The sequence below is a fragment of the Pteropus vampyrus genome, unplaced genomic scaffold (assembly GCF_000151845.1).
Source record: "Pteropus vampyrus isolate Shadow unplaced genomic scaffold, Pvam_2.0 Scaffold79, whole genome shotgun sequence".
Lineage (NCBI taxonomy): Eukaryota > Metazoa > Chordata > Mammalia > Chiroptera > Pteropodidae > Pteropus > Pteropus vampyrus.
The window spans coordinates 5,653,240-5,662,698 of record NW_011888860.1 but is presented as its reverse complement, the minus strand read 5'-3'; the positions used below and the strand labels follow the sequence as shown (position 1 = coordinate 5,662,698).

The following is a 9,459-nucleotide window of genomic DNA, read 5'->3' as shown; positions in this document are numbered from 1 at the left end:
TTCACCATTAAATATGATATTAGCCAAGGGTTTGTCATATATAGCCTTTGTTATTTTGAGGTACTATCATTCTATACCCATTTTATTATTTTAATCATAAATAGATGCTGTATCATGTCAAATGCTTTTTCTGCATTTATTGATAGGATCAAATGATTTTTTTTATCCTTTATTTTGTTTATGTGGTGTACACATTGATCAAATCAATTGTGTTGAACTATCCTTGTGATGGCAGTTATTTTTATCTTTTTTTTTTTTTTTAACTAATGAACAATAAATCTTGTGGCCAATCCTCAGATAAGTTTACTTGACCTGTCTAATACTGATAAAATAAGTAATAAATTAAAAATAATTTTAGATAGACAGAATCATATAGACCTATATACATGATAGATGATAGATAGAGATGATAGATGATAACTAGATAGATAGATAGATAGATAGATTAAAATGATAAACAGATACATTCATGAGTTTAATTAGAGTTAGGTTAGCAAAACCAAATCATATGGTTTAAAAGTGTAGGCAAATTAGTTTCTTGATTTTCTTAATTAAAATATCAGAGTGTATTTCCATGTAAGGTTGGATAGATATTGAGCAAAAAATAAACAAATAAAAATTATCCATTGCAATAGATTAACCGACTTTGAAGTTTAGAAGGAACACAATCATTGTAGAGAGCTGCAATGATTTTGACACTAACTGTAAGTTCATAGGGTTCCCTGAACCATCCTCAGTGTTGATAATTTACCAGAAGGCCTCATAGAACACATTGAAATATATTACAGTCACAGTTATGATTTACGATGAGGAAAAGATACAGATTAAAAACAGCCAAAGGAAGAAGCACATAGAGTATGCCCCAGGCCAAGTTCTAAATGCAGAACTTCCATTGTCTTCTCCCCATAGAGTCATGGACAGCATTTGTTTTCCTGGCATTAATGTGTGACAACACATACAGAATACTGCCAACCAGGAAAGCTCTTGCACCTTGGTATCCAGAGTCTGTCTTGGGCTCTGTCACATGGGCACTGTTGACAGGTCTTATGGGTGATCTATTTCCAGCAACTCAGGGGGTCAAACTGATAAGCATGATCCAAAGACACCCTAAATCCAGTTGTTACTATCTGGCTGACCCAAAGCCCCCAGGCAAACAAAGCTACTCCATTCAGGTGTGAATTCCAAAACAGAGAAATAATCTCAGAAGCTGAGGGCAAAGATCAACCTCTCCTGGGTAAGGTTAAAATTCTTTATTATACATACAGTATGTATTATAAATAAAATATTAAGTGTCTAATTACTAAGTCATAATTTTGAGTTATCAATATATCTCCTTCATATCTCTATCAATATTGTCTCTAGTCCCCTTTCTTTCTTCTCTCTTATCTCACTTTCCCTTTACCCTGTTTCCCTCATCATTGCATAATTCCTCTTAGGTCTCAACAGTAAGTACTACTCTGGGCCATTCCTTCCTCCTCACCAGCATGTCCAACAAGTTGTTTACTATTAGAAATGCCTTGTTTACAGTGCAATTGGTGAATGAAAAGCATGCTTTTTCATTTCATTCTAGAAAACTATCCAGAAAATTGGCTGTGTACCTGTTATATGAAACACAGCTGTATACTATAGGTGATCATAAAATTGGTAGATAAGGAGTCCACTACAACTTTTAAGAAACCAGTCACTTATTGTACAGAAGCATCCTTAATAATGAGGTACTGCAGTTTAATGAAGAGATAATCATGATCTGAAGTAATGAATCTAGAATATTTTCCTTTAATAATAAAACAACTGACACTATTGAGTACTTGCAACATATTTGAAAGAATATTGCAACGGGAATGAAGAGAGTTTCTCTCAGGTCCTGACTCCACTTCTAGATTAAGCAAGTATGCAGCCTCTCTAAACTCTAGATTTTCTGTGCTGCAAATGCATGTAAAACATATGCTATCTACCTCAGAGTGATGTTAAGAGGATCCGTAAAACAACACATGTATAGGGTTTCTTAAATATTAAAAATACATTTATTATCTTATATATTCAACAAATCAAAAAATTGAATTATTTCTTGAGAGCCAAGGATACTGTAGAATGTACTGTTAATCCAAGTGGTTTGTGTATTTCTTTCTTGAATTCAAATTTCTTTAGCCTGATCTTATAATTTCCACTTCTATGAAGTTTTAACTAATTCTCTTAATTATATACCTGACTATTTCTTACACTTTGTCTGAACTAACTGCTGAATCTCATACGGCTACATAGGACATCAAAGATGATAGATAATACATATATTTTACTTTTATTGCCTTTATATATAAAAAATTCTGTGTGCATATGTGTATGTTAGATGTTAATAGTTTCCATCGTTTAAAAAAAGCTAATTGAAAAATCAGAAAATTCAGTAAAACAGGAACTCATGTTCTTGCATGGCAACTCTGGACAGGAACTGAGTAGCTGGGCACGTAATCTCTAGTTTGCCACAGCCCCTGTCACTCACTATTGCCCACCTTACCTGTTTATTTTTTCTGTTTAGTTCTTATGTACATTGGAATTTTCAGCCTATGATCAAGGCATGCAGAGATAGGAAAGAACATTCCATGAAAATTGGGCCAAAAAAAAAAAAAAAGCAAAAACAAAGAGAGAGAAAGTCAAACTTATAGAAACAGAGTAGAATAATGGTTGCCAGTGGCTGAGGTTTGAGGAAAAAGGATGAGGCTAGTAAAGGGGTCCAAACTTTAGTTGTAAGATAAATGAGATGTGAGGAGCTAATGTGCAACATGGTGACTATAATTGATAATGCTGTATTGTATAATTGAAATTTGCTAAGAAAATAGAACTTAAGTGTTCTCACCAAAAGAGAGCAAAAAAGGGATAACTGTGAGGTAATGTGTTAATTAACCATGGTAGGTATCTTTTCACAATGTATATCAATTCATTACATTATACCATTTAAATATACTACAATTTTATTTGTCAATTAAATGTCAATAAAGCTGAAAAATTAAAAGAGAGAGAGAGAGTGAGTGAGTGACTGTTGGGGCAGCCTTAGAAAGAGACATAGATGGTTTTAATTGAAAAGTAGTGAGAAAGTGGCAGCGGGAGTAGGTGATAGCAGGATACGAACCCAGTGAACAGAAAGCCTATGCAGGCAGAAACAGCCTCTGCAAAACTCATTCCAAATCTCTGTCTTCCACTAGGCATGGGCTGTGAAGTGCTAACAGGCGGCACACCTGGCATCCCAGAATTGACTTTGGCACAAGGCAGCATATGCTAATCAGCAAGCTGCCAGCCCACCAGCCGCCCTCCTCCCTGCTGTCAGAGACTCATCATAGCCACTGCCAATTAGGAAAATGACTGAAGCAAAATACATTAATAAACCATGGCAAGGAAAATTAGAAAGCCTTGTGAGTTCTAGTCTAGAGGCAGATTTAAAAATTGTTTCAGGAATATATGTGGACAAGTTAAGTTTGACTGATGAGAATGAATTATTAGTATAGGTATAGGAGAAGAATTAAAAGTGTTTTGTGCATGATTTCTTTTATTGTTAGATTTTTCTAGGATGTGAAAATATTACTTCAGTACAGTTATGACCATTGAAGTCATGGGCAATTTATCCAACCTCACTTCCTACACTGAAATCCATGTAGTAATAATGATGAGGAAAAAAATTAAAAGCATTTGTTGAGCACCTTCTATACATTATATACTGTGTAGGCACTTCAGATTTACTCATTGTTAAATTCTGAAAAAACAAAAAAGCCTCAGTTAGGAAAGTAACTAGTCCCCATTTACAAACAAGAACATTAAAACCAGGAGCTGTTAGTAGGCTTTTCCATTATCATACAGCAGGCCAGTAACAAAGAAAGAATTTGACCTTATAGTTTTCCCTCCAACTCTAATGCTTTCATTTTTTTTGTACTGTACCATTGTGCCATCAAACTACTTTTTCTTTCTCTTTAAGACTGAAGTCAGAAATATCCTGGGTGATTACATGGGTGAGGCAGGCTTACCAGACGTAGACCAGAACTTGAGGCGAACATTCAGATTTGAATTCTAGTTAATCATTAGTATCAGCAGCTGCTTATTGAAGTGTTTCAAATTCCTTGCCCTATGCCTTGTCTAGAAGTTCATACTGTCAGATTATGTTATAGCAACTAATACACTACATGGCTTTTCAAAGTTCATTCTGCCCAGGTGTCATATTCTGCATTTTTAACCCAAATTAGGATAGTTAATTGAGGTCTTAAAAAGTATAGTTACTTATAATAGGATCGCCTGAATATTCGAAACTTCTGTTTAATCTGAGGTAAAAAACTTGATTACTACCATTTCTCTATAATATACTTTGTCTTGGAATTGATTGGTGAAAGCTTGATAATCTTGTATATATGGGAGATTTCAGGTATTTCTAGACAAGGATTTTTGTCATTCTCTTGTTTTGATTTTTTTTGGTAAATATAATTTTTGTTTCATTAAAATTTGAAATAACAAAAAATATGGCTTTTCCTACTTTGATTATTTTACTCTTTATACAGGATTAGGTCATTAAATATGTACTTTCACTATAGCAAAATTCGAGTGCATACTTATTCTTAATTTTTTAACTTTCAAAAGAAAGGATAAAAGCTATTATTTATTTTCAAATATGCACTAGTCTTTTAAGGAAATGTTTTCCACTTGGGTGACTTTTTGTGAAAAAATCTTTAATAATGCATTATTCATCACAAATAACATAGTATCTCCCCAGTTAAATCACCTCAGGGAGCTATGAGAAGTCACTAAACTATTAACATTTGAACAGTCACCCTGCATTTTATGGCAATGCAATTGCAAGATTGAAATAGAAAAAGGGTTTGGAAACAATGAGTAGCTTATATGAGATAGTGTTTTCTGTTGTCTCCTGTTCTTTTATTGTCTTACTGTCATCCCACTGAATTTATTATTTTCTTTTAAACTCAAGAAATCAGAATATTCTGTTTTAGTTCAAGCCGCTTTAACAAAATACCATAGACTGGGTGTCTTATAGGCAACAGAAGTTTATTTCTCACAGTTCTGAAGCCTGGAAATCTGAGATCAGTGTGCCAGCGTGGTGGGGTTCTGGTGAAAGCCCTATTTTGGGTAGTAGACTGCTGACTTCTCATTGTATTCTCACATGGAGGAAAGAGAATAGGCTAGGTCTCTGGCCTCGTCTTGTAAGAACACTAATCCCATTCATGAAGGCTCTACTCTCATGACCAAATCACCTCCCAAAGGCTCCACCATTCAAATACCGTCACATTGAGACTTAGATTTCAATATACACACTTTTGAGAAAGACAGACATGCAATTCATAATAATTACTGTAACATTTAATTGTTACATTAAATTGGACCTTTTTGAGTAACAGAGCATTGGTGCTGGGATCCCGTAGTGATATCCCTGGCAGGATGTATTCAACCATTTTTAGATTCAATCTTACCTTAATCCAGAACTTCTACTTCATTCCTCTTTTATTTGAGATCAAATGTGAACCATGCTAGATTTCTTGGAAATCACCTCTCAAATGTAAGAAATTGTGATTGAAGGTTAGTTCTTAAAAGAGATTGGTCTTAAGTCATAATGACATGGATGAATCCATTTGATAGCATCAGACTATCAAATTGTGCCTGAAAGAGTTGAATTATTTCCTCTTAGAAATCTAGGAACAGAATAGTTCAGACTGGATGAAATAAAGTTATTTAATAAGGCCAGATGCATGTGTATCAACTCTGAAAATATTTCAGCCTTTCTTGGAACAGTGGAAGAATAGAGGGGAATCTAGTTCAAGGTTCTTCTTTCTCATTCCTTGTAAGGCAAATAAACTATTTCTCAAGGTGGAAAATGGATAACTAAAATAAAATATCCCAAGGCTTTTAGATAACAATTTAAGCTTTAAAATTCCTAAGTGTTCTTCGATTTTTCCTAAACCACCACTAGATGGGACTATCTTTGGTTTGAATTCTTAGATTCTTTATCCATACTTTGGGATCTTAATGTACTCAGAAATATCAGGGAGGCCATAGTGCTCTTTATCTGACAGGTTCTCTATAGGCCATTTGCATGTATTATTAAATGTTCAAGTCTATATGATGTATATTATAATCCCCATTTTAGAGATGAAGTCTCTGAGGCTCAGAGAGAGAAAAGGGAAAATTGAACATTTGTTGGGCAATTTTATGTATTGTTTCCAATGGGGCCTATCCGAGTTCAGTGTCACCCCAGTGGTAGGGGGAAGGAAGAGAGATAACAATGGTGCAGACATGTAGTTAGCATTTTCCCTCTGTGCTTCCTCAAATTATGGCAGTGAAGAATCACAGGTCATCGAGATTTAATAGTTTTATTAAAAATATATTTTAGAAAGACAAAACATGCCCCAAGGAGGCACATGGATAAAGACAAAGCATGCCCCAAGGAGGTACATTGTCCCAGCAATGAGAGCTGCAACAGAGCGCTGTAATTACAACCATCACAACAACAAGAGAGCAGAATGAAAAAAGAAAAAAGAAGGCCCAGAAGGGCAAAAGGTGGGGGAGCAAAAAGAAGGCCCAGAAGGGCAAAAAGGAGGGGGATAATAAAGAGACTCAGAAGTAGGAATGTCTGCCTTATATTTGGGTGGTGATGGAGTGGTTCCAAAGGCATTCCTAGGTGATTGGCAAGTGGTCATTTTGATTGACACCTAGCTGCTATATAACTTTGCCTAGTGCGCATGTGTTTACCCAGAATACAGTCTGTTATAATTAGATTCAAGAACTTCCAGGCATAAACATAGTACTATTATGATCTTCTGCACAGGCATCCATAGCCAGATTAGGCCAGCTAAGACTAAGACCCTCCTGTCCTTTGTCTTCCAGGATGCAGGAGGGATTTTCTAATTACCAATAGGGTGTTCTTTGGGCAGTCTCTGTGCCTGGCCCCTATTCCTTTATTCCCCGTCACTCATGTCTGACTAACTACCTAACTATATAAGGCATATAGGCTCGTACTTTATCTTCTCAACAACCTGAAGAAATATAGTTTCCATTTTTCAAATGAGGGAAGAGGCTGAAGCTTAGCAAGATCACATAGTTGCTAAATGTGGCAGAAGCAGAATCCAAATCCTTGCCCAATTTTAGTGTATATTTGTCCCTATGTATAGCTACTTCTCAAGCAATTTAAACACGTCAATACTTGATATGAATTTATCAAGTAGTTAAATGTAAGGGTTACTTTTATGATATTGAAAAATACATGATACGGACATACAATTGACATTGAAGGAGAATACCCTTTATATATTAGGCAGTATAATTTAGAGAAGAGTGTGGGCTTTTGAGGCACTCTGCATGGGTTTGTATCCCACCTCTACTTCTTGAGGACAGTATGGTCTTCAATAAGATACTCAACCTCAGCCTCAATTTCCTCATCTGTAAATGAGAATGATAACAATATCTAACTCACAGGGTTATTATTAGGATTAAACAAATTAATACATGAAAAGTTCTTATAATAGAATGTGGCACATAGTAGGTGCTCCTAAGTGATACTTCCTATTATTCTATCTGGAGTAATGTAAGAATATGAGATTTAAGTGTAAAAGGCATGAGTTTATACTATTCTTATATTTAAATTGTGATGTTGTGATTAAACCACTGTTTTATTCTAAAGCTTACTAGATCTTAACTTGTATATTTCTTCTTATAGAATCTGTAAATATGGTTCACCAGTGTTACTGTTTAGTTTTTTAAATTAATCCTTTCGTTTGGTAAATCAATGGATAATGAATATTTGTTGTTGCTAGAATCCGAGTTCCGTGGCAGTGTTTTAAAAAGACATGATGAGCCATGTGCCCACAAGCAGCTCAGAGTGTGGAGGAGTGAGGCAGACATGTAAATAAATAAATGAAGAAATAGATCATAGGTACCAGAACAGAAATATTCCAAAATAAGCGTAAGTCTCTGATACCAAGACCATCTTACCCTGGATGTCTCATGCCACAACTGTTAAATGAGAGGGAAGTGGAAAAACCTTTAATTAAACCTTGTCTACTTTCTTATTGCTCACTCCAGAGAATAGTTTTTAGCTGGTGCTTAGCTTAATACCTTTTCTATGACTTAACTTTAGCTTATTATATATATGCAATATAATATATATATTATGTACATAACAATATATAGTACATGTATACTATATACATACTGCATATATATGCATGTGTGGATATATAAAATATTACATATATAATTTAAGTAGTACACATAAAATATTTAAAACCTGTGCCAGAATGACCATACATTTTTCTATCCCCATATCTACTCAGACATCCATTTCTCTAGTCATTGGATTCTAGAAAAACTAGCTATCATCAGGCTACTTTTGTGTATTTGTGTATTTAACCCCAAACATACACAAACATATCCACTCATTTCTATGTCTATATCTACACAAATAGGTGTATTTGCTTCATAAATTTATTTATTCCTTCATTCAGTTCAAAATATATGCCAGGTACTATGCTAGGCTTTATACATATAATGTAAATACAAATGATAGGATCTATACCCTCACAGAGGCTACAGTCTGTTTGAGGGGATTGGCAGGTAAACAATCACATATATTATGATGCGTTATGTACTAGGAAGGTGCAAGGTGCTCTGGTGACATGAAAGGGGCTCTCAGTCCAGACCTGGTGTATTAACTAATCCTTACAGCTCGAGGCTCCACCACTGATTCCCCAGAGTTCTGGGATATTCGTATGAGTATATGTGTATGTACATTCATACTTATTGCAAATAAATTTCAGTCTATATCCATTAAGGTTTTCGACATTTTACTAATTTAATAGCCAGTATGCGTAGATGTTAAATTAATGTTAGTAACATTCCTGCATGAATTTTCTTCTCACTTTCAATATTAAACAATATGATTTTGCTTATACTGTGGTGAAAGCATTAAGAAATTTGGCCAAATTGTATGTCATGTTTTTTCCAAAAAATATAATCAAGACAGTTAGTGAGAAAAAAAAAAAGTATATTAAGAAAGCTGACTAAATAAATCAAGTACATATCAATTAAAAACTTAGTTGATTTCTTAACTTTTTCTATCCAAGCTATTTTAAAATGATGTAGTTATAATAATATTATAACAATAATCAGACATTATAATATATTATAATTCATTTTATATGCTTTTAAAGTCCCCCCTTTTAAGATAGTTAGCATGAATGCAGTGAACCATTAGAGCACCTGTGCTTCAAATTTAATTATGCTCGCCAAATTCAGAGATTTACGAATTTGCCTTGTTGACTATCAGTCATCTGCTGAAATCAGTTCATTCTTTACTTCCAGAAGGTTGCCTATATTTTACTGATTCATTATCTTGCTAATTATTACCTCATTTTTTCCAATTATCTGTCAAACTCAATTACCCAGAATACAACCTGAAACCCAAGAAGAAAAAAAAAA

At 34.4% G+C, this 9,459-nt stretch overlaps 1 protein-coding gene across 5 annotated transcripts in view; it reads left to right on the top strand.

Annotated features, from left to right (window-relative positions):
• The window catches only part of GABRA2 (gamma-aminobutyric acid type A receptor alpha2 subunit), a 127,918-nt gene that overhangs the window by 98,182 nt on the left and 20,277 nt on the right, over positions 1-9,459 (top strand). The window contains exon 9 of one of the 5 annotated variants that reach the window (XM_023532239.1): positions 3,198-4,328. The exons of 3 other annotated variants lie outside the window; for them this stretch is intronic. In XM_023532239.1, the coding sequence (XP_023388007.1) occupies positions 3,198-3,274 (77 nt within the window). In that variant the 3' untranslated portion in view covers positions 3,275-4,328. Of the gene's footprint in view, positions 1-3,197; positions 4,329-9,459 lie in introns of those variants that run through there. One more of the 5 variants, XM_023532238.1, reaches the window with a different exon arrangement.